General features: G+C 43.3%; 3 protein-coding genes across 5 annotated transcripts; 2 read left to right on the top strand and 1 right to left on the bottom strand.

The window, feature by feature from the left end:
- The first annotated feature begins 1713 nt into the window (after positions 1 to 1713).
- LOC135492655 (organic cation transporter protein-like) lies at positions 1714 to 7038 on the top strand. The gene is made up of 11 exons (XM_064779222.1): positions 1714 to 1781; positions 2060 to 2573; positions 2975 to 3078; positions 3394 to 3548; positions 3736 to 3904; positions 4292 to 4430; positions 4700 to 4794; positions 5421 to 5641; positions 5945 to 6126; positions 6392 to 6534; positions 6707 to 7038. Coding segments are annotated over exons 1-11 (1803 nt in total). The 5' UTR covers positions 1714 to 1779; the 3' UTR covers positions 6786 to 7038.
- A 2150-nt stretch (positions 7039 to 9188) lies between these two features.
- On the bottom strand, positions 9189 to 13767 carry LOC135492618 (serine/arginine-rich splicing factor 3-like). 2 transcript variants are annotated; one of them, XM_064779174.1, is made up of 6 exons: positions 13677 to 13767; positions 13164 to 13271; positions 12773 to 12964; positions 10713 to 10901; positions 10184 to 10315; positions 9189 to 10016 (listed from the first exon to the last, which is right to left on the bottom strand). In XM_064779174.1, exons 2-6 carry the CDS (start codon positions 13253 to 13255, stop codon positions 9914 to 9916), a joined length of 708 nt encoding a protein of 235 aa, XP_064635244.1. In that variant the 5' UTR covers positions 13256 to 13271; positions 13677 to 13767; the 3' UTR covers positions 9189 to 9913. The 2 variants fall into 2 exon arrangements, with proteins under 2 accessions (XP_064635244.1, XP_064635245.1); XM_064779175.1 differs by having other exon boundaries at positions 10722 to 10901.
- Positions 13768 to 14075: 308 nt separating this feature from the next.
- On the top strand, positions 14076 to 24646 carry LOC135492713 (nuclear pore complex protein Nup160-like). 2 transcript variants are annotated; one of them, XM_064779308.1, is made up of 28 exons: positions 14076 to 14167; positions 14457 to 14568; positions 14804 to 15014; positions 15242 to 15461; positions 15638 to 15716; positions 15953 to 16241; positions 16532 to 16606; positions 16889 to 16986; positions 17246 to 17405; positions 17586 to 17786; positions 18022 to 18196; positions 18334 to 18505; positions 18710 to 18852; positions 19038 to 19335; positions 19538 to 19608; positions 19785 to 19917; positions 20108 to 20263; positions 20379 to 20520; positions 20737 to 20832; positions 21129 to 21320; positions 21563 to 21668; positions 21824 to 21990; positions 22120 to 22297; positions 22455 to 22704; positions 23046 to 23190; positions 23423 to 23548; positions 23853 to 23954; positions 24213 to 24646. In XM_064779308.1, exons 1-28 carry the CDS (start codon positions 14083 to 14085, stop codon positions 24342 to 24344), a joined length of 4314 nt encoding a protein of 1437 aa, XP_064635378.1. In that variant the 5' UTR covers positions 14076 to 14082; the 3' UTR covers positions 24345 to 24646. The 2 variants fall into 2 exon arrangements, with proteins under 2 accessions (XP_064635378.1, XP_064635377.1); XM_064779307.1 differs by having other exon boundaries at positions 14804 to 15017.
- The last annotated feature ends 634 nt before the right edge of the window (positions 24647 to 25280 follow it).

Below are 25280 nucleotides of genomic sequence, written 5' to 3'. Positions count from 1 at the left end.
GATAGCTGTAATTTCTAAAATCTGCATTTCCTAGAATCGTCGTGAGGGATAGATACCGCGAGCTCAGAGGTTCCAAAAAATCCGTTATGTGGCGCGACTATCTCGTGAGCGATAGCAGTTCAAACTATTTCCGTTATGTGGCGCCACTGTCGCATATTCGTATTGTTTTTGCTGTAAGCGACACAGCAACATTATCATTTTTGTGCTACTTCGTCCATTTATGATTTACAATGATTATTCTGTTCTACTACAGCTGCGACTGGTCGCACATTTTTAAAATTGCAACGGAAGTAGCCTACGCATGTACACGCTTTCTGACAGTGACAAGTACCACGTGTTGAGGCCAACTGACAGTAGTGTCGCTTACAGCAAAAACAATACGACGACGTCAATATGCGACAGTGGCGCCACATAACGGATCTATCGCTCACGGTTCTAGAACCTGCGGGTTCTAGAGCTCGCGGTATCTATCCCTCACGACGATTCTAGGAAATGCAGATTTTAGAAATTACAGCTGTACGCGCCACGAACTATACGCCTCATCGGCTTCCAGGAGTAACTGTTATCCCTCGCGCGTTGGTTAATATTTGCGGCAATAACCGCCCATAGTTACCAAATCAAATAAACTATTCATCTTGAACTTGAGGCGAAGTTCATGGAATCCAGGCAGTGAAATTCAATGATACAAAACTTAGCGTCCAGCGTCCAAATCTGCGTCTTGGTTTTACCAACTACCGGTAGCTAGCGGTGTTATCCACTTGGTTGAGTCAGATATAAGTTATGAAGCTGGAGCAATTCGCGCCCTTTTCTTTAATAATTTCCTGAGAAGCCCATGTTACACTTTTGGTGACCCGACATACACTTTCATGACAACATATGCTACGTGATAATGTCTTAATGATATCATGTCTTACATCACCGACATGGATTCACGGATTAACCCAATAGAGATTATCCATTGCTTGTCATTTTCACTATTGTTTATTGGGCGTATTGGTAGAGGTAAGTGATATTTCTTGAGACGATATCATTTTCAAAATATACAATATGCAAACCCTGTGTTTTGTCGGTTATGCCAAGGGAGCAGATCCCAGCATCCTCTTTAGCTCATCTAAACCTTCAGCAATGATTGCGAAGCGTTAAAGCCTTCTGCCGGCGGGGAATCAGTCTCCTCGCCATCATTAAAGGGCTACAAGGACTAACAGTAAGTCCGATGACATTTAATTTCATTATTCTCGTCAGCCACTTGCATGAAATGAGTGGGGATTTCTCTTCAACTTATGTCTTTCGTCACTCTTATCCTATCTGATTGCAAGAAATTCGCATTTTGTTATAGATAGTGAGAAGAACCTGCCCGTATTGCTTCATTTGTCATAACATCGACCAAAACTGCATGAAAAACACGTTATTTGGTGAACTTGGGAGGCATCTGTCCCCTGAAAGACATAGTCTCCTGATTACCTAATACATGTAATACAGGTTATAGAAAGAACGCTCGGTTCAACGATATTTCGAGTTGTACTAATTTTCTGAATTTTTACTTACACCGAAATGTTATATATTTCGTGATTCGTGATTTCGTTAGTTCGATTATAAAGTCCTGAAAATCAAACACGACCCAATTCGAAGGCCCAGAAATCGCCTGATATGTTAGATAAATATTGAACTTACATGTTTATAAGGCTGGCCTTATTTCTATCTATGTGTAGGGCACAATTTTCAGGCCGGTTGTTGCTACTTAATTTTCCTTGATTGTTGGAAATTGTTACAAATCCTAAAATGTAAGTTGGGGTAGCACTTGTACAGGACTGAATTAAGAAAAACCCTGGTGTTCTGCCCCCCCCCCCCCCCCAGAGCCTACAGTCCCCTACCCTACCTAATTCCTGCTGCATGCTTTTGAAATGTTTGGTTGCCGACGACTCAGTCCTTTTCTCAAGTCCAGGCTCCAGGTGCGACGACCCGCAAATGTACAACAACAACAAATCATGATCATTGGGCCTTCCGCGGCATTTTTAAACAACAATCTTGACAGCTTCTCTATTATAAGCTTCTATTCTAGGTGTGACGACAGATTGGGCCTCGGGACCGAGGAAAACGGCCACACCCTCGGCCCAGTTACAAACGGTTCGGCAGATACCAGAGAAGTTGCAACCCTCGTTTCCAAATCTCGCCAGAGGATGGCGTTCGAGAATATCCTGCAACGGATCGGATCATTTAATAGATATCAAATCTTCCAGTATTTTATCCTGTGTTTCTCGGGATGGCCGACCGGACTCCACACCCTGTCGATCATCTTTCTTGGTGCAGATCAGGATCACTGGTGTGACATACCAGAGCTACGCAACCTGACATATGAGCAACAAAAGAACATCGCCATACCGGAGGAGACCAACCGTGATGCTAACGTCATCTTCAGCAAGTGCAGACGATTTGCGCTGAACTTTACACAGTATTCTTATTCGGACTTGATCAACTGGAACAGAAGCTTGATGGTTGATAATATGACAAGTACTGTTGGTTGTTCGGCCTGGACGTTCGATCAGTCTGTTTTTGAGTCTACCATTGTCAGCCAGGTACCGTAATGCATAATCAATGTTTTATGTAAAATTTAAGAAAAATATTTTAGATCACTGCAAGTTTACCTTACAAAATGCAGGTTTCGCAACCCTTACAAAGTGCTACGAACGCGACGAAGTCTGTAAAAATGTATTTTATCGAGTTCGTCCTTCGTAAGAGTTGCGAAACCGTCCTATTATCAGCCGAGCGACAGTCCCTTGAGCCTCTTGTTTCTAGCCAGTTCAAACAGGAAGGATTATAAGAGAACGTATGTTGGTATGTGGAGTGTTCCGATGTAGATTTTGTTGGACGTCATACGTAGGTTCTAAAGGCCGTTTTAGAGACAACCCAATTTCATGGCTCTTCGAAATCTCATTAAATGACGAATCCGAGTTTAATTGATTATTTTCTGTTGCAGTTTGATCTCGTGTGTGATAGAGAATGGCTGACTTCCATGACCCAATCCGTCTACTTCATGGGCTTCCTGTTTGGATGTTCCTTCTTTGGTGCTATTTCAGATGGGTAGGTTATACCACCGACACTTGACGTGGATATACTGACAGGTCACAAATGACAATGACGATGAACGAATCAATGGCTTCGTCATCGAAGCTACCGCCTGTTTCGTAAAACGCGCGTTGGAACAGACATCTTGCAATTACATGTAGTAGTCAAAGTCTTTCCATTAGGTATTATAAAGAGGGGATTTCTGAAAGCGTGGATGAAGTCTTTCAATACGCATTCAGCAATCCCCTTTTTTTATTACCTTATTGGATATCCAAGACACTGTTCTAACACTTGCCGCTTTTGGCTTAAACTTGACGCATTTCCTTCCAGATTCGGTCGTAAGGTGGCACTCTTACTCACTATTCTCACCACCATCCTCGGCGGGACCGTGGGGGCCTTCATGCCGAATATCTACGCCTGGATCGGGGTTAGGTTCGTCACGGGTGCTGGCGCCGGAACCATCTTTGCCATTGCGTTTGTTATGGGTACGTTGCATTTTTTTCCAGAAAGATGATGCTAAACGGAAAGGGGAATAATACTGATACTCCAGTGAGAGAAGGTAGATCACTGTTAACGACTTCGTGAAACTTAATCTGATCTATCTGGCTCGTGCTTATTGTCTTCCTTTAATTGATAGCACTCTCTTCAAACGCGCTGTCCGTTGTATTTCAGTGGTCGAGTTTACAGGTCTGAAATACCGAGTCCCCGTGTGCGTGCCGTACCACTGGGGATTCACCATTGGTATGTTCACACTCCCCGGCCTTGCATATTTCATCAGAAACCACATCACACTCCAGTTGATTCTGGGTATCTATCCGGTCATCTACCTCTTAACATTTTGGTAAGTGGGCATTCTATCCAACTTTATGTAATTATTAACTTTCTGGTTAGGCTTTTAGCATTTTTGTGAGTTGGCATCTAAAATCTAACTATTAACCTTTTGGATAAAGTGGCTATCTTCCGATCATCTACATCTTAACATTTTAATAATTAGATATTCTTTCCTAACTAATTTCCTGACTAACTAACTTCTGCATGGTACGAGAGCTAAATTTACTGAGTAATAGTTCCTTATACCTTTTCGGAAGAGATTCCCTGAAAAAAAGTTCCTCTCCGACAAAAGGAGGGATGCGTGCCTCCCCCCCCCCCCCAAAGGAGGGGTGCGTGCCTCCCCCAAAAATGGTATTTATTGAGTGCAAGGATGACACTTCTCAATCCCCTTTTTCAGGATAGCTGACGAATCGCCAAGATGGTTGATATCACGTGACAGGATAGATAAAGCAGAAACGATCCTCAGGAAAATGGCTAAGTGGAACAGACGACCCTTACCGGCGGACAACAAGTGGTTAAAAGAAGCAACCGAAGCGGTTAGTGGTGACAAGGATTATTCATGATCCTGGAAATGAAGAATTACTCTCTTCCCTCAAAGTCGTCCTCTTGACCCAAAAAGGGCAACGCTTATATCTCGGTTCACATGAGTATACAACAATCATCTTGCTTATACTGATTCTTTTAACTGCTAGGTATAAAGGATTTTTTAAAACGTGAATGGCGTCGAGACGCCCAGGCCAAGTGAATGGGACAGATCCGAGTTTCTTTCCATAGTCGTAAAATTGTTGGATGTTTTTCACTGCAGGAACGGGAAGCCGCCACGAAGAAGAAATGTACAGTCTTCGACTTGCTGCGGACTCCAAACCTGAGGAAAATCACGCTCGTCATATTCTTACAATGGTCAGTCGGTTTTTTCACCTCGAGAGACACCTCATCCTCGCATACGCATACCAGGGTCAGTTGCTTCCTATCCCCTCACCCGCATTACTGAGGGGGTATTACCGAGTGAAAGACCCAGAAGCTCAGAATGGAAACACCGACGATTCGGCGCATCTACCAATCTCCCACCATCGACATTTGTAACTGTCACAAAGTGCTTTCCAGTTTTCTATAGCGTGCCGGTAAGCTTACTATTCACTCCAAGTTGGATGTGAGTGTGTAGCTTGGGACCTCGTTGGGGATTCCGCATCGTCGCCATATCTAACTCTTATCTTGCGATTAGAACATCCTTCTTGAAGAGTTTTCCGCTTTTCAAAATCAAATTCCAGTTTTGTGGGCTGCGAAAATAATGTCATGAAAATTACTGAACACATTCTTATTACCCCTCCCTTCTCCCTCCGTTGTTTGGGTTGCTAAGAAAGCGATTCTGTACCGATGTTCACAAATATGGCAGGAGAAGATCCGGAAATGCATTTCAAATTTTTGTTATTCAATATCAATGATGACCAACTCAGTCGATTGAGAAACTTGTCGTTGAAGAACCGATCGACTTTAAATTTTTCGATCCGGCGCTCATGTAATTTCAGGTTTACCACCAGCCTTCTCTTCTATGGTCTCATCCTCATGCCAACGAGTTTCGGCGCGAATGCCTTCCTCACCACGGCGCTAGGCGGCGTTGCAAGCATGTCATCCTACCCCATCTGTGTCTTCCTGATGCAGAAAGTTGGGAGGCGATACACAATGGGCGGGTTCCTGTTCTTTGGAGGACTATGCTTGTTCTCAGCCATTCCATTATTAAATCGACCAGGTATGTGTCTAAAATTTTAAATTGCCATTCGTGTATTATTTCAGACTTCAATTTAGATCAGCATCCCGGAATGCTGAGAAGAAAACACCCATCGTCCTCCAACGACGCAATACGCTTCACGCCCATTGCCAGGTCGTCAAATTAAAGGAAAACATTGCTTCTGATGATATTCCTTAATCGCACCTCCACTGTTTGCTGTTTTTAAAGATTTGTTTTTGCCAGGGAAACTTCAAGTCAAAGATTATTACAAACTATGTACTCTGTAATCATCCATTAATCCAAATCATCTGATCTGAATTTCAGATCTACAGCCTCTGACCATGGCACTTGTGATGCTTGCGAAGTGCACCTTCCAGGGCGCATTCGGAACTGTCTATATCTTCTCCGCGGAGCTGTTCCCAACAGTCGCCAGGAATATTGGAGTAGGAACTGGGTCTTCTTTCGCCAGGGCAGGGGCGCTCCTCTCACCACAGCTAGCGAGGCTGGTAGGTACAGGTGTAATTATGACTCAGTTGTGAACTGGTTCTACCTTCGCCAGGCCAGGGCAGGGGCACCCCTGTCATCGCCTATACGTCCTGCCAACCCAAACTTTTTTCTTGAAAAAACAAAGTTATTGGGCTGCTAAAGCAAAAAAAGCTGCGAAATCGTCTGCAACGACCCCATCAACGAAGCCGCGGATGAACAAGACTCTACGGCCCCTCATCAATATATACAACTGGTTTTAAATATATCAATCTGCTTGTATTACAGGAGGATCTTTGGCGGCCCTTGCCCCTGATCATCTTCGGCTGTATGGGTGTATTCACGGGCGTTATGAACTTCTTCCTCCCCGAGACGCTAAACAAGGCTTTGCCAGAGTCATTAGAAGACGGGGAGAACTTTGGACGACGTGGGTAAGGTTTGACCAGATACGATTCTTATAAAACAGGTGTGGCCTCCATCCTTTCTTTCACTCCTGAGACAATTCATTCTTCGTCCGGGGTGTATCCCGTAGGCCTTTAATTCAATTCCGCTCTACAATCATTTGTATATACACGACTGTACATTATCTTTCTTCGATTTCAGAAAATACCATAGCAGTAAAGAAATGCTGGACACATTTGATGCGGAGACAGCCGTTGATGACAAAACTCACGCAGCTTAAAATAGATAAGCAGTACAGTGTGTGCCCAATGGATCTCATCCTTTTGATCGTGTCTTTTTGTAATTTGTTTATATATACATGTGCATTGTATTGGAGAGGGAAGGGCCATGGAACTAAGACCCAAAGTGCTACACATGTACCACAACGGATTCAAATCAGAGTTTCATAACATTCTCGGAATAATTTATTAATAATTTATTTGAGATGTAATTGGTGAATAATAAAACAACGTGCACTGCACGTCCCCGACAAATTTTGTCAAACTTCATTGTATTGGTCCTTGGCGATTCTAACTGGGTCCGTAGCCTCCCCTCAACGGAGTCCGGTTGGCGTAGTGGGAATCAAAACTTCGCACATCTGGACAAACTACCGGTCTTTCCTGCAAATTTTACTGTTTCAGAATTTCTTTCGTCAGAATACGATAGGGCCGGACCCTTCTCAAGGGGGGACATTTTCTACTTCTTCACATGTATTGGAAGTCTTGGGTTACTGTAGAACCTTACCTTAATCCGTCACCATGCCATAGGGAAGGACACTTTTGCCACTGGGACTAGAGGACATTGCTAAACCGCGGGTGGTGACAAGCCTCAACCAACATAACCGACGCATTTTACTGCGTGTGTACATCTGGTCTTGTCCTCGCCTCCTAGTTGTGACTTTGTCCTCATAAGCCTTGATCGGGATGCGATAGAAACCGCTGTCAAACACCGCTGATCGAATTTCTCTCTCCGTTGCAGCAGTCCGGGATTATAAGGATCGTTATGTGTGTCTTTCCATCACAAAATGGGTCGGGTAGGCTCACCAACTAATTTGTTCTCTAACTGTACACGAGGAATAGCCTGGTGTTTCCCCAAAGCACATGACGCTGTCTCTATGGACAAGTTGCGACAGCTTTCAAGGACGCATTTTGAAAGCAATCCATCCATTGCAGTACGCCCTGGTGTTGTCCCAACTACATTTGACTGTGTCTCTGTGACAAGGTGGTGACTGTCTTAAAGGTCGTATTGGGAAAGCAGCTTTTTCCATTGCAGTACCCTTTGGTGTTGCCCTCCGTATATTTGACTTTGTCTCTTTCGCTAGGTGGTGACTGTCTTCATAGTCCAATTTAGAAAGCAGCTAGCTCGATCCCTTTCAGTCCGCTCTGGTATCGCCCGTAGTACATTTGACTGCGTCTCGATGGCCAGGTGGTGACTGTCCTCAGATGCGCATAAAAAAGCAGCTCTAGCTTTTGCAGTACGCCCCGGTGTCGTTCCCGGTACATCTGACTGAGTGGTGACTGTCTTCAAGAAGCATTGTGAAAGCGCCTCTAGCCATTGCAGCCCGCTCTGGTGTTGCCCCCAGTACTTTTGATTGTGTCTCTTTGGCCATATGTGGTGGCTGTCTTCAATGTCGCATTGCAGTACGCTCTGGAGTTGTTCCTAGTACATTTGACTGTGTCTCTGTGTTCAGACGGTGACTTTCGTCAAGGGCGCATTGAGAAAGCAGCTCTATCCATATCAGTTTGCTCTGGTACGTGTGACTGCGTCACAATGGCCAGGTGACTGTCTTCAAGGGCGTATTGAGAAAGCAGCCCTGGCCATTTCAGTACGCTCTGGTCGTGCCCAACGTGCATTTGACTGTGTCTCGTTTGCCAGGTGGTGGCTGTCTTCAAGGAAGCATTGACAAGGCAGCTATTTCCATTGCACCGAACTGGTGTTTCCCCCAGTACATCAATGTCAGTGTCTCTATGACCAGGTTGTGACTGTCTTCAGGTTCGCATATAGAAAGCAGTCCTGGCCATTCAGTACGCTCTGGTCTTGGTTGCAAGTGCTGTTATGTTGTTCCCAGTGTATGGGGCGTTATCTCTATGGCCAGGTGGTGACTGTAATCAAGAGTATGCCAATGAGACAGCAGTTCTATCTGTTGGTACTCTGGTCAGGTTGAGACTGTCTTCAAGAGAGGACAACAGCTCTATCCATTGGAGGTGCTCTTGTCGTCCCAAATGTATGCGGGGTCGTCTCTATGGCCAGGTGGTGGCTGTATTCTCGAGGATGTCGATGACAAAGCAGGCCTATTTGTTGTCTCTGTCTCTATGGTCAGGTTGAGTTTTTTCAAGAGCGTAGTTTACATCATCTTCTGTGTTGGGAATTTGAGGTGCACCAGAGACAGTCTTGTCATTCGGTCCGTTTTGGTAGGCAACTTGTCTAAGTTGTGGTGCAGTTGGGCCACTCCCAATACTCGCATTGACCAGTTTTTCTGTCACTGGATCAAGTTGTAAAGGCAGGCAAACCAGTACTGGTCTTCCACCTCTGCTGTCACCGAGTCGAGTTACAGCGCAGGTGGACCACCTCAGTCACTGGGTGGAGTTGTGGTGAAGGCAGTGCAGGTTGACCACAAGTTACATCTCCGAACAGAACACAAATGGCAATTTGATAAAAACTTTATTTTCTTTTACAAATGATTCCCATAACGCACAACTACACATACCACAAGTTACAGTACATAAAGTTACTAAGTGTTTTTACTGAGCGAGGTGAGGAAGTATGAAGGAGCTCCTATCGTGAAGCAGAATTTCTGAGACGTGTTTTCAAATATGTACAGGAAAATTCCGATTATTGTTTTAAAATATTTGAACCAAACCTATACAACCTTCAATAGTGCAAGGTGCTGCTTGTCTTTATGCACTTTATTTTCAATAGAATATCTAACAAGTAGCTTATATCTGTGGTCACTCTTCTCGGTCATGAAAATCAATATAAATAAAACACTGAAGAGCATTCTTTCATAATCTCTCAATACAAGAATCAACTTCTCACCTCATGCACATAAAAACAAATAAAAAGGTTTTGGACTTCCATTCACATCAAATACAAAATGCACAACAGAAAATTTGTTTGTTCAATTGCTGGAGTTAACACATCATTATCTAAAACACCAGTAAGCATTAATATCCACTCCATTATCAACACCAATACACATGTATGCTTCTGATAGTCATATTATGTTTGAAGGAGTAATGGGCAAATTTCTAACAGCCACGCCAGACAACGTTGCTAAATATCGTGTAAGTAATAAGATCATAGTCCATTTGGATGTAAAATGCAAAGTCTTAAGCAAGTGATATTCTGGGTGCACGTCAGGATGATTTCCTAATGGTCTCCATTTTTCCTGTCGTCATCTTTGCCCGGACTACTGTGCCGACTCGGAGATCGTGATTTCCTGCTGTGGTGACTGCGTGACCTGGAACGAGACCTGAAACCAAATCAGAACATTACTTTCAAATTGGTTTCTTTAAAGTTAAACTGATCCTTAATTACTAAGCCATAAACTTATTATGAGGTTAACTAAACAAGGGGATTTGACAATGGCTTTAAAAATGTTAGCCCGTCCTGAATATTAGTGAAACAGTGCATACTGACCTCCTCTTAGAGTGGCGGTCATTCGACCTAGATCGCGATCTACTATAACTCCTACTCCTGGACCTGCTGCGGCTCCTCGAGTACCTACGCCTGCTGCGTCCTCCACCTCGAGATGATGACCTGGAACGTGACCTGAAACAGGGAACTGAGTGTCTTGCACTTAGTTTATACCAGGTTACAACTCATCATTTAATTGATTTGTAAGTATTCCTCTGGCATCAATGAGCCACAATTTATATCAGACTTCTTTTTGAAACTCCCAGTCTATTCTGCAGCTTTAGAACTGCAATATCCTTCTGAGCACCCACAGTGAGACAATAACCAAAGACCAATATTGACGTCTTTCCTTTGCCCAGATTTTGTTGCTTTCGAAGAACTGCCAGAGCCATGAAAAGAATGTCACTAGGGCAAGCACTAGAATTAGTTTGCAGCCAGGTTTTGAAAATTTTTACAGCATCGTGCGAGATATGTCACCATCAGTCATGATCAGCAGAGTAAATAGAAAGAGGCAGCAATTTAATTTGCACACCTGGAATACCTTGATCTCCTTCCAGCATTTGGACAATCGTAAGCATAGTGTCCACGACCGTGGCATTCAAAGCACTTATCATCGGGGTGGAATGGTTTTCTTGATCTTGGTGGCCCCCGCCTCATCCAAGGCTTTGGTCTAACTTTACCAGTCGAGTGCTCAACACGAATCCTATTGCCTTTCATCGAGCTGAAATAATGAATGACAACTATAAATACATTTTTTAAAAGCCCAAGTAAGGCTGGAGAGTTCCGAAACCAGACACCAAAATTAAGAAATCCTGGAAGGAACTGCACAAGCAAACTGCAAGGCCTATGATGTCTGTAAATTTGCATTACTGTTGTCAGAATGGTAGCCAGTACCGACCCTACTTATCCACTCGCAGGCATCGGGCGACATGTTCGGCTGCAGGATTCTGCACGCTTTGCTAACATACATGGTACCAATCAAACAAACGGAATGAAGATTATCTTCACACATCAACAGTTCATTTACAGTTTATCACCCAGCATATATCTAAAGCCATCACCTGTAGTAAAAACATGCATTCATTAATGGGAAAAACACATAACCAGTAGAGGAGTTGCAAGGGCATCGTTGTTCAATAACTCAAGTGACCATAACTGTTTATTTGATGTGAGAGATCCTTTCAGGACACAGTAGATAGAATCTCTCAAATACGGATACCCTAGGGATGGAGGGTGAAGTTCCACTCGAGAAGGATCTCCGACAGCCAAGGCCCAAGCCAGTACTGTACAGTTCTTACAGTACATATAAGGCACCTTCCCCATAGAGGTATACGGTATACTACACTATACGCGAACAATGGCTTCACAAAGGGTGCATGACCATGAAACTATTGTTCGCGTATAGTATAGGGTATAGCTCTATGGGGAAGGTACCTTATGGATGAATTTTTTGTGTCACACTCGCAAATAACTGTACCTCATTTTAATTGCCATAGCACATTTTGAGGCGATGCTGTTTCAATCATCTACATATTTGTATAACATGCATTGCGATACAATTTGCAACTCCTCTACAAGAATAGAAATTGTTTACTTCACCTACTGTTTCAAGTGAGCGGAGTAAGATCAACTGGGGTCGACGGGTGTTGCAGCCAAAGTCGGGCTGGTGTCAATCACGGGTCGAGTCTCAAAAGGTCTGACTAAGTGTGCTGATGCTGGTTTCACTCATGAGTTGATACGTGCTGATTTGAATTCAGTAGGGTTGAATTCAGTAGGGTTGAACTCAGTTGGGTTGTATTCAGATGAGCGGTAAAAGTGCCAACACTAGATTTCCAGCAGCTGCAGTCACACTCCACAATGGGTTGATTCATAGCAATTGTTGCGCTTTCTCAGGTTGACTCATGTCGATAAATATGAGGGCTGCAGGACTAATTCCCACTGTCGGGTATCAGGACTCAAGCTGGCTGTGGTGGGCTAAACTCAAGATGATCTAGACTCAGTTGACCTTAGGATGATCTAGACTTGGTTGACTTTAGGATGATCTAGACTCATGTAGGATGATCTAGACTCAGTTGACCTTAGGATGATCTACACTTAGTTGACCGTAGGGTGATCGAGACTCTCACTCAGTTGACCTTAGGACGATCAAAACTCAGCGTACATAGGATGACTGTGTCCCGTTTACACTCGAGCTGATCATGTCGAATTTTTGGAAAAACACAAAATTCGCCCGATGATGATGATGATGATGGGAGGGCCGATTCTGATCTTAGGGCCGAGCTGATCAACATTCATTGATGGCGTTGGTTGCATTTCACGATGAAGATTCATATCTGCATTTGGATGATAGAAGCTGAATACGGGTATATTCGTCCCCCATGCACCTATACTCAAGGCATGAAGATATTTTCTCACCAGTAAGAATGCCTCATTAGTGGCAGTGGCAAATAAGAGGAGGGTAACAAATTGACTGATTTTCTTCTTCTACCACTGACACATAGTTCTGTGATTTGTTGACAAGTTGGCATTGCATCAATTTCAATTGAATTGGGAAAACAAAAATTCAATCACGCTTCCCGATTTTAAACTTACACTCCATCTAACCGTCTCACAGCATCTTCTGCATCCCTCGGGTCCTCATACTCAACGAACGCAAACCCAGATGGATTTCTTGCGACCCAGACATTCTTCAGGCGACCGCATGTACCAAATTCGTCCTCGATATCTCGCTCGGTACAATTTCTGGGCAGATCTCCTACATAGACTTTACAGTCCAAGGGTGCTCTGAAAATTTTATTCAAAGAATAATCACATATTAGTAGAAAAGCAGGAGTTTGCAGGGATGAAGATAAAGTCAGAGGGCTAAAGATACACTGTATACCCGTGGGCATTAATACTGGCAGTGACCTAGATGATCTTATAAAAAAATGAAAGGATTCCATAAAAAAGACTGCAGATTTTCATTTGAAGACGCCGCCCTCACCTGTCGTCATCCCTTCTTCCTCGGTCTCGATCTCTGTAGCTATCACGGTCTCGGTCAGACCTTGAATAACGATCACGATCGTAGTAAGACATTGCTCCTCGGCAGCACCTGAAATAATGATAAAATAGTCGCACGTTCTTGTTAGTCAACAGCAATCTTCAATCACAAACATGTCATATTAGGGCAGACAGTCACAGAACACACATTTTTTTGCATGCAAAATCCAAAAACAACGAACAAGGCACAGAGAAAGTTATTGGTGGGACCTTCCTAAAAGATTTTCGACTAGTTGTTAATGCGGAAATGAAAGAGCTATGGCGGCACAATGTAAATCGGCCATTTTGTGTACATTTTTCATACTGCAATCTTTTACATCTACGGCTACGCTATGCCTATGGTTTATAATATTACATTTACAAACTCCATTTTTACACTAACTGATGAAACTCTACGATTAAGCGATTGTGCAGAATGTTCTTCGATATCTTGTGGTTTTAATGACGAAATATTTACCGTTACAAATTGGATTAAGCGTGTATTTCGGCTTGAAATCTTCTCAAAATTTTAAAGCCTCGATCAATGTCTCTCCGGTTGGAATGCGCTGGTACCCCTGTAATTCACACCACCGCCATTTTGTGTAAAATCCGGGTTATATCCGGAAATTTTATACTCAAATGACACCTATTACACACTTATTCCCCTCAAAATACAGCTATTGGCTAACAAAATAAAATAAATACAGAATTTTTCATTTGATGGAGACAGTTTGTGTTTTTTTTTCAAGAGAAATTGAAACGTTTAGAACTACTTTTTGTAACGGTGATACAAAATATCAACAGGCAGTTAATAGTTAAAATAACCATACACCCAGAAGGAAACAGCGTTGAAGAAGTGTTTTAGCTGCTTGGAGAGTCGCAAGATGGCGGAAAGCGGTGTGAGCTATCGAGAAGTTCTTCAATGCCCAAGATACCAGAACAAATGGCGAGATATATCTGTCAATACAGGTCAGACCCTAAGCTCAGTTGAAAAGAATCTACATCATCTGGCCATCTCGACTTTAGATGCATAGCGATCGATCTAATGCCCGAAACTCACACTGAAATGATCAACAAGGAACAACACACCACTTTCTTTTTCTTTTTGAATGCTCAATCACTATCAGCCAGGCCAACACACTTGCCAACTCCTGTCCATGCATTATTGTATTTGCATAGCCATAGGCTAACTCCGTCCTATAAATGAATTTACAGTTGCCAATAATCTCATGCTTGATGCAGTGTGTTCCATTTTTAGGTGGTGCTCCTAGTCCTCTTCAAGACATCAAACTTCCAGAGAGTGCAGGTGGCTTCGCATTCAAAGATGGTGGAAGAGATGGCTCGCCAGTTAGGAACAGATTTATCTATTGGTATGTTTGCTGTTGACCTGTCATATAAGATAAAGATTATTATCACTTTGTTATATATGTTTTGTTGCTGTGAGTGAAATGACCATTGATGGTACGATACCATTGTCTTGTACATTGGACTTGGTCTTAAAAACATTGTCCCCTTGGTAATTATAGTTAGACTAGAGACTATAGAGTGAATAAGCTTACTAATTGTTATACTTTGATTCATGCAGAGTTTTTCTTTCAATTCCAGGCGCATTAACCATGATGTACTTGAGCTTGTTGAGCAGTCAATGGACACAAACCTGATTGGAAGCTGTGTGCGATATAGGTTCCAAGACACCCCCATTCTGAGTGGCATCAGCATCGTTGAAAGTCACAGTGATGTCGTGATACTGGTCGCGACCGTATCAAGCGTGCACCGATTGTTATTTTCACATCCAACCAGGATCAGCACACGCACTGTGGTAATAAAATACAAATTCTGTTCTTTTGTGAAAATTCAGTTTCTCAGTTTGGCTGCTGTAACTACTAACTTCATTGTGGCTTTGCAGATACATGTAATACAAATGTCATGGCATGTTTGGACTTCCCAGACTGAAACAAATGGTATATGTATATGATCCTTCTAAGTAATTTTGCATTTTTTGTTAAATGATATAAAAATGACCAGGAAAACTGCTATTTTCAGGATCCAATCCAATGTGCTGATGGCGAGAGAACAGCCTGGTCAATCTTCCACGATGCCTCCATCAACAAGGTCGCATCCCACCCGATCCAAACGAATGGTAACCCTGCGTATCAAATACATACGTCAGCAACATGGCTGACCACCGAAGGGGATTCCCTCTTTGCCATGGCAACCAACACTGGCAGTATCTTACTCATTAAGATGCCACCTCATGTACAAAGTAAGTCTTCTTTGTTGCATTAAGATGGCTAAGTGTAGCACAGCTGTTTTTTAAGGAAGTGCCCCCTATAGGCAAAATGACACGGATTTCAGCCACTTTATTTGAGGTTCCAGCGTATGTTGTAAAGTTGTTAGTTAATGTGCTTCACATGCTTTGATTATTCTTTTATGTTTTAGGTTTGATCATCCAGTATGAATTGAAGCAGTCATCTGTCATGCACAGACTGTGGACTGGGCTTGTGCCTGCTATGATTAGGTAGGTTTCTTGGCAAGGGTTACATAAAAAGACACATTATTTGGCTACATGTACTTGAGGCACCAAAGCCAATAGCCTCTGGCCCCTTTACACTGTTCCTTCGTACACAATTTGGCCTACCGGGTATTTGTAACAGACTCGATGACATGGACTCAGTCCAAACAAGGACCCTCACTTGAAATTGAAAATTGTGTGGACTGACTGTACATCTAAGAGTCATTGTGTTTATTTTTCAGGGGCGGTCAGGAGGCTAATGACATGGTACAGAGTTTATGTTTCTACTCTGTTGGAGGGGAGCCGTTTATATTCTCGGTGTGCAAGGACCATAAAATCCGGATGTGGGCTTGTAAGAGTCTTGAGTGTCTGATTGCCGTCGATGTCCTCGACTTTCTCCCAGGTCATGTCGACCCACAGATGCTATCAATAGGGGTGAATGGTCACATGATCAGGAAGGCCAATGGCACAGGAGGAGGGATACCCGTACCCTATCTTGGGGTGTTCCTGAGTTTTTCCGATCGGTGTCAGGTGAGAATTCTGATGCTTTGAAAAAACCTTACTTGGAATGGTTGGAAATTTTTTGGGACCTGCTTTCCTGTATTCTGGCATTTTACCAATGATTCAGTCATCTGGTGGTTGTGTGATCAGCTGTCGGCTGCCTTGACTTGGCATTTCTTGATTCCCATTGGGTGTTGCATTTTGCACTTGCTGATGGGGCCTTCCAAGGCTTGAAAAGCAGACACACCTGCAAATGCATGTAGTGTTTTTAACCATCCTTCTCTTCTTGTCTTTAAAAAGCGAATCTGCTTTGTTTTCAGTTCTGCATCCTGCAACCAATTCTTGTTGATGGAAGATACCAACTGAAGCACATCACCAACGTTTTTGCACCCAGTGTAAGTAAAATGGAATACACTCAATTTGCTTTTGGTCATGTTTTAAACCATTAACTTCATTTAAGTCGGCAACTAGCTGCAGATCCCGGGCCTCAGAAGCTTAGATAGGCCAGTATGAGTAAGCAACATATCTGGTGTCAATGCTAGGGCAACTAAAGGACCTACGCAGATGGACAGTAGGCCTAGTCCGTAATCGACCTGCTCGGCCCCACTTCTCATCACCAACGGGACTATCTCCTTCAACCTATCGACATGATAACCGTTCTGTCTTTATTGTTCCAGGAAGATCTTGTTGATTTCTGCCTGACTAGCTCACACCTCTGGGCTGTGTGGACCAACAGTGAAAGTGAGACATTTGCACGTTGTGTCTGCATTGATGTGTAAGTATACAATGTATTTTAGAAAGACTTCCCTCTTCTCTCGGAGCATAAGTTGACCTTGTACAGCCTATCAATGTGTTAAGGCAAGTATACCCTTTCCACTTATCAGGCACTGGTAGACCACCACCTGGAAGGGTGAATGTGTTACACCTTTAGGTACTAATGTGTTAGGAAACTCCTGTTAAGCTGCCAGTTCCGAGAGATGATTATCTTCTCCAAAGTAGCCACAGGCGTCAAGTTTTGATTGTTTTCTCTTCAGGACAAGTGGAAGCGTAGGTGAATGGCATCAAGTGTACTTGGAGCCTGCAGAGAGCAGCGAGTTAGAGATCGCAGCAGATAAAGATCCAAGAGAGAGCTACATGGAGGCCATCTTTAAGCCAGGCAAATTCTTCACACATGACATCATCAAGGCGCTAAATGTGAGTGTCTCAGGATTCAGAGGTTTTCCTGGATCACCTGTCCTTGTCATCATGCGTTAGCAAAGCATGTTCTGATACAGCTAGATCTATTGATCTGGATTGGCCAGGTCAACCCCATGCCCAAGTTGTCCCTTTAAAGTGAGAATGCAGTACATGATAGATATATATTTCTTGTTTCAGATTTACAGGCGTTCTATGGATGTGCACCTACCGGTGGACCAGGCAGTCTCGTTCAACACGCTAAAGGATGAAGTCACCTTCGTTTTAGAAGATGAGATCCAGCGTTGTGCTCAAGAGTTTGAGATGGCTGAAGAAGAAGTTCTGAATCTCCAAATCCAACAGTGGGGGAAGTTCTACTCCAGTTGTGTGCACTATCATGAGGTAATTCAGAAGTCATGAATGCAGCTTGTTATTTTGCAAACACTGTCTTCTGGATGTCTTGGCAGCGAAAAGGTGTTGCTAAAATATGCCATTGCAACGATGCTCCAGGCCCACCTGACGATTCCAAGCGCTCTGCACTATTCATAGTACTTTATGTCTCATCACAGGTTTAGTTTGGCTAAAGTACCCAATATGGCCCTTAGTTAAATATTACAAATTTTGCATTGTATTTCAGGTTGGAACACGTAGTGTAGGTCTCTTCACCGATTTCTCCAGCGGTCTCATCTGCCTGGTGAAGAAGAGTTGTATCTCCATCCTGCGGCCCTGTGAGACCACCGAGCAGCTCTACCTCTCGCCTGCCGGGACACTCAAACTGCAGTTCTTTGAGGATATGCACATCATGCTGGGTGGTACGTAATGTCTAATAAGAACTAACTTGAACTTACTTCAGAAGTCGCTACAAACATTGCATCATTAAATGTAGCATATTCTCCATATACTCTCTTTATACTGTCCTGACTTCAAAATTAGGGTTTTTTTCTTTCAGAAACACAAGCACACAGAGATCTCCTTTCTTTACTGAAGTGTATACAGATTGTTAGAAGCTACTTGACTCCAGATATGGTCGGCACGTTTGATGACGAGATGTACCGCTTGGGGTCGCCACAAAATCTAGCATCACAAGCTGTGACAATACTTCTGACAGATGCTGAAGCAAGGTTTGTACTTCATCATTTCTTCTGTGGCTCAGTTATGGTCTTATGGTACCAGTGTAAGTCTTCTTTTAGGGCCGTTAGACGTTCTGATTTTTCGTCCCAAAATGGCTTCCGACAGAACCGTCACCTATCCAAATAGTATCCCATGAGAAACGACACTTGACAAGTCATTTTACTTTACTTCTATTTTGGTGCTTTTTCTTTCAGAGGTGTTGACCCACTGAACGGCAATATTGTCAAAGAAGTCAAAGCCAATATACAAAATGTTGTGGACTTGAGTCGTGCTCTGGAAAATCTCGTGCAAGGTTTAGATGTGATGACGTATGACATGGCACAACAAGAAAACGGAGGTAAGGATGATTTTGAATCTTTGCGATATTTCCCTTAAAGAGTCAGATTATGGTCTACACCTTGATCTCAGGAGGATGGCGTGGTGTGGCAATACCATTGTCTTTTATTTAAGAAGTCTTACCCGTAATGTTTAGACCTGTCAATATCACATGTACTTCACTCATCCACCATTTGTGTTTTTCAGAAGTAGACACTGCAAGGAATACGTGTAGCCATCTTTACTCCAGTAATGACGCCATAGCAATCCTGTCTAGGAGTCTCTGCCATCTCGTGGAGACTCGCGTCCACATCACCCGTGATCTCCTCATCCTCGAGACCATTCTTGTAGACACCAGCGTCGGCGATCAAGCAGGACTCTCCCTGGATTTGTTGGAGAGAATATCCTCTGATCTGATTCCGAGGACGACTAAGTTATTGCATGCGTATCACAGCGTGAATTGGATGATCACTTGTCCTGCTACGCCAGTTCAGAATAGCACATTGTAAGTCTAATGCACAGTGGAGCCAGACACGTCTCTATCAAGGTCATCTCTCTATGAAGGATACTGCACGAGTTCCCAAATTGGGAATTTTAATTGCATTCTCTGTAATCAGGACACCTCTCAATTAATGACAGCATAAGTTTGGCGCTTACTCATGGAATGTTTCAGACGTTGTTAACAGGTTTAACTATCTTGTTTTCAGAGAAGCTAGCCTGAGACAACTTGCTGCTTTAGATCTATCCGAGTCTTCAGCCGCAGCAAATCAGCTCATAGGTAAATAAGTCCATTTCTCTGCTATGCCCTCAGCAGTGTTCATTGGTCCCTTCAAAGCACTGCTACTTTAGAAATATCTTATTTGTACAGAGTGACTTGCTGAGTTAGATTTCTTGAATATTTTGGCCAAGGATTTTCTGATGTAGAGCATTCACCATGTCCACCACTCATTCCAGGTGCACAGAATCTCAGTCTATTGGAGTTGTTCCTGCATGGCATCGGAGGAAGCCAGACGCGATACCTCCTCGCCAATACCGAGTTACTGGAGGAGGAGAGGACGGCCTTCTGGACTGTACCTCTGCAGCTACTGTATCCTTTTGAGTGTCGTGAAGAAGGAAAGCTTTGTGTTGAGCCTTTGCTATGTAGATTGACCAGTTGACGAATCCTCACTATGTTCTTTACTATCTACACTTTGATTATGTTGGCCCCTTCTCATTGTGCAGGTTGTTCTCCTTGCTAAATTATATATCGTCACAATGTATTCCTTAACTTATCCAAGATGGCCGCTGAATGGTTCATTTCTCTTCCCAGAATTCCTCATGGAGAAATGTCAGTATCTTCAACTTCAGGAGTATGTGCGCCTCCTGTCAGGCTGGTGCGAACTAAATCTGTCATCGAGGATGTTTCTGTTGGGACATTGTTACCTGAACACACGGTAAGAGAAGGAAAGATATGTAAAGTAGAACCTCTCTATTAAGAAAACTTACACTGTATCTAAAATAAATCCGAGGGCTTTCAGACACTGAGTTGATGAATTTTTTTTTTTCCAGTGAGCCGTACAAGGCTGTTGACTGCTTGCTCAATGCGTCTCATGATGTGTCTGACGAGGTGTTCCTGTTCGACCGGCTCCTTCAAGTTCCCCAACCAGAGGATGTAGACGGCAAAAAGATGACCATACTGTATTACCTCAAGGTTTGTGTTGAAGATTACAGTGACTAGAAGAAGGCGTTGTGCAGAGAACATGGGGTGGGATCTTACTGAGAAGATGTCAACAGACGTAGGATAGCATCAGATTCTTAGATCAGTGGATTACACAAAACAAATGGGGAATTTCAGAAACTTTTTGAAATTTTATGGGGTTTCTCTTTCGTACATGATTCCTAATAGCTTTCTTATTTCATATTTCAGGTGATCAAGTTGTTTGAACAGTTTGATTATCCCGACATTGTGATCGCCTTGGCAACGACAGCCATTAGCAAGGCAGACGATGATGACCTAAACCTGGTAAGATTGTTGTGCACTTTTATCTCACGGGTTATGAACTTTCTTCCTCTTTTCGTTCACAAGTCAATCACTGCTGACTTGATGCTGATCTTTCTGTCCGATTGTCTCTAATTATGCCAAGGTCAGAAGTACATGGTGTGGGTCATACCCAAGCAAGTGCTTCATACTGGTCTATCGGTTCATTGGAACTGGCATAAGATCGTGATAGAGCCAAATTGACTTTTCCAAACTTTAATGCATGACTGTTTCGCTTATTCATACTCATAGCCATTGTACTTATCCTTCTTTCATTCCAGCCCACACTTTGGTCGAAAAAGTTCAAACAACATTTAGAACTGGGTCACAATGAGGAGGCGTACTCAGCGATGATCAGTAACCCTGACCCTAGCCGCAGGAAGGATTGTTTACGTCAGTTCTTGGTGGTGCTCTGTGAGAGACGACAGCTACATGCCTTGGTGGAGTTCCCTTACGTTGACATGTATGATGATGTGAGTTTGTCTTGCACAGATATGTTTGTGACACTGTCTTGAGTTTGCAGAAGAGTGTCTCTGCGCCATTACAAAAATAGGGAAGAGTAGCCCTCATTTTGGAGAGATGTGCGTTATAAGTGCATCTTCTGCTTTGGGTAGTCCAGTGGCTTCTTCCTACTTCTGTTTTGTTTTAATGTTGCATGATCAGAGATTTGTTCTTAAATGTCACATGAGAATTTACCGATTGTGTTATCTTGCAGGTGGTGAGCATCATGGAATCACGGGCGAGATCGGTGGACCTGTCAACTCACAACTATTACAACTTACTTTATGCATTCCACACATTCAGAGGCAATTTCAGGAAAGGTAAGCGCACACCCAACATTTCAAACAAACGCTGTCCCCAAACATCATCATCAGTTGAATTTAGAATTTTGCTACAACACTAACTTCAAGAGATCTTGCATGATTTGCCTGGTTGCATATTTCAAATTTTATGTATTTGGTTAATTTTTTTGCAGCTGGTAATGTGATGTATGAATACGGCATGAGGCTTGGAAGGGAAATGCCCGGCCTGAAGGGTCTCCAGAGACAGGCCAAGTGTTACCTCGCTGCCATGAATGCTCTACAACTTGTGGACCCAAAATATGCCTGGATTGTCACTCCATCAATTCAACCCAGAACTGTGGTAAGATCAATTATAATTGACAAGAAAGTGTGTGATCATAAACTTATACAGTCTGATCTGGACTAATACTAACTCGTCAGACACCCAGAGAACAAAGTCGATTGAAAATGCTCAACCTTTCTTTTCCAGACGGACGACCAAGACGGTGGACGATCACCGAAACGGAATTCTGACGGAGATGAAATTGTGACGGCCAAGAAATCCAGTATGACTGTTTTGGAATTGAGTGACTTGGAAAAGGAGTATCTGTTAATTCACGCTCGGTTGAAACTGCTCAAGAAAGATTGTCGACCGTCACATACAACAGGTAGGATTTAGCATTGTATATCGCCAGTTGGAGCTCAAATACCCACGGCTGCCACTCGAGATCCTGTTTTGGCCCAATGTATTCGCTACACTACGGACTACCACTGTTGGTTCACCATGTTGACACTGTAAGAGAGCAAGAGTATTTGTATTTTCAGGCCCTACTCCCTCCGCTGACGAAATGGCTGCCCTCCTCACAACTGCCGGGCTTTTCGACCAAGCCATCCTCGTCTGTCTAGAATTCAAACTCCCGCTGACTGTTGTCTTCGAAGGCCTCGCAACGCGGTGCATCTGGTTGTCGCAGGGTAGCAGCCACCACATGGTGGGAGACAATGATTACACGTCCTCCGCCTGGGACTGGTTGAGCGATAATGAGCTTGGAGCAAGGCACACCACAAAAGAAGTCAAGTAAGCAGTTTTAGGTTCTTTGATTCGGGTCTTTTCGGTCTCACCATTGGACACAGATTTTGAAAACCTGACACCAGATTAAAGGCTTTGTGCATCCTGCCAAAAATGTTACAATTATGTGGGCCTCTTTCTGCTCATTCACTAAATATCCTACTGCATCTTTAGGGTTCCAGTCTCCTCTGAGTTTTATATCAGAGTTTTCCTTCTCCTTGACTGGTTACCTACCAAAGATAAGGTGAACCTGAAATGATCCATTTACAGCATAGCGTTGGTTCTTGTATATAAGTGATGAGACCTTGGTCCCTAATTGTCATATAACTTCTGCATTTTTCTTCCTTTAGTGCTCCGGACGAAGCATGGCGTCTCCTCAACCAGTTCCTGAACAAATATGAAGAAAAAGGCCATTCAGTTTACCACCGGTGTGTCAGTAAAAAGCTACTCTCTCAGGGATATGGCCTTCCTAGCTGGCTGCTGGCATCTTATAAGGTGAGCAAATGATATTATGTATCGGATTAAATGTTGGAAGATTCTGTTATGCAGTTGGGGCAACGTACAGGAAGCCTGGTTGCTCCCAGGTTGGTCAGAAAGCCCTGGATGCGCAGGTCATCTGAGTTCTACTGAAAGGTTTCAAGATAGACTGTGAAGACAGATGACACCTCTATCACAGTTGATGTCCGTCTATCAACCCAATCTTTACTTTTGTATTTCTTCCTTACAGAAAGTGAATCTTGCTGAGCTTCTCCGCCTCCAGCTTGACCACAACCTACTTGAAGATTCGTTTGAAGTGATCATAGAATACATCGATGCCGTGCTTGGCAAAGGAAAAGAATACTTTGGACTTAAGGTGTGTACTGTGAAATAGAAAGACAAGTTGCTACTTCTCAGGATATAAGTTCTTTTTCTGATAGGCAGTCGACAGAACGAAACTCTGTGTCTGCGACATGAATTTAACACTTTGAAGCAAGGCTTGTTTCTTTAAGCAGTGCATTTGCAGAATGAAACGCTGGCAAAATTTCATAGTCTGCTGTATTATCTATTATTATTGGGGTATAGTACATGTACTTACTCCTTCACGTTTTAAAAGCTTGTTGTGACTTGTCCTGTATATATGTAACTCGCAGAATGACATAAATTTTCATATGTTGCAGAATTCACTTCACTGTGCTGCCCCTAGTGTCTGGATGCCTTACACATCGATAGACCAGCTCCTGTCCACATTGAAAGACTCCAAAACAGACTCTGATAAGGATGTAAGTAGTGAGCTCACTCATATGATTTGCATGTCCTTTCCCTGGGACCAAATCAAGAAATTTACGCCTTCTACAGCTTAATAATAGTCAATGCCTGTGCCATGCATCACAAGGTCATAAGCAAACACCAACAGAGAAAAATTGCACAGACAAACAGTCTATGGATTCGTAGTCTAGTGAGGCATCTCAAAGCTTGAACTACTCCAGTATAAGATACATTGTATGTGTCTCATCATGTCATGTTTCCTTTTTCTTCAGCTCTACAATGCACTCAAGGAGAAACTTCAGGCGTACCACATGGTGTTGGAGAAAGTGTCGCGGGATCGACTGGACGCTGCTGTGAGTCGGGGACATACGTCAATGCTCCATCAGTCAGTCATGCTATTCTAAGGAAATATTGACAATGAGAGTTAATGGGGAGGAACTCTGTAGACATTTGATCTTTTTGCAAAATAACCAACCAACAGGGACACGTCAAGTCACGTCTAGAGGACTGTTAAATCAAGGAAAGCAATAGCATTCTCATCAACTATAGTGTAATGTGACATTCTGAGAGGACTGATCTTACCTGATGGTATGATGGTGCAGGAAATCGTGTGCAAGTCATTTATAACATGCATTTAAATCCCTAATGCATTTATGTTGCCTGTTTTGTAAGCCTTTTGTATCGTGAATAAACTTATCTTTGTGAATCTGTTGTTTATTCTTGTCCTCAAATACTAAAAACATCTTGTCCTTGGACTCTGTGGCAATTTGATCCTGTTGAAAATTGACAAATGATCAGGTTATCAGAACCCCTTCTGATGCCTCCGGCAGCAATTCCTACTCACCTTGCTCTTGAAGACAAGCCCACCCTGGCCATTGAGACAACTTACTCGGGCACCGCTGGTAGCTCTGGGATGTACCTGATACGGCCCATGCACCTGGGACAATATCGGGACCCTTCTGTCTTTGGTAGAGATTCAGTCGCGCCGTGCTCTTGAAGACTGGCTCAGCCTGGCCATCAAGACAACACATGCACCTCTAGCAGCTCATATGCCTCCGGGATGTTCCTGATACGGCCCATGCACCTGGGACAATATCGGGACCCTTCTGTCTTTGGTAGAGATTCAGTCTCGCCCTGCTCTTAAAGACTGGCTCAGCCTGGCCATCAAGACAACACATGCACCTCTAGCAGCTCATTTGCCTCCGGGATGTACCTGATATGGCCCATGCACCTGGGACAATATCGGGACCCTTCTGTCTTTGGTAGAGATTCAGTCTCGCCCTGCTCTTAAACTGGGTCAGCCTGGCTATCAAAACAACCCATGCACCTGTAGCAGCTCA

The sequence above is a fragment of the Lineus longissimus genome, chromosome 8, assembly GCF_910592395.1.
Source record: "Lineus longissimus chromosome 8, tnLinLong1.2, whole genome shotgun sequence".
NCBI classification, from domain to species: Eukaryota; Metazoa; Nemertea; class Pilidiophora; order Heteronemertea; family Lineidae; genus Lineus; species Lineus longissimus.
The sequence above is the reverse complement of the archived record's forward strand: the minus strand, read 5'-3'. Positions and strand labels throughout refer to the sequence as shown.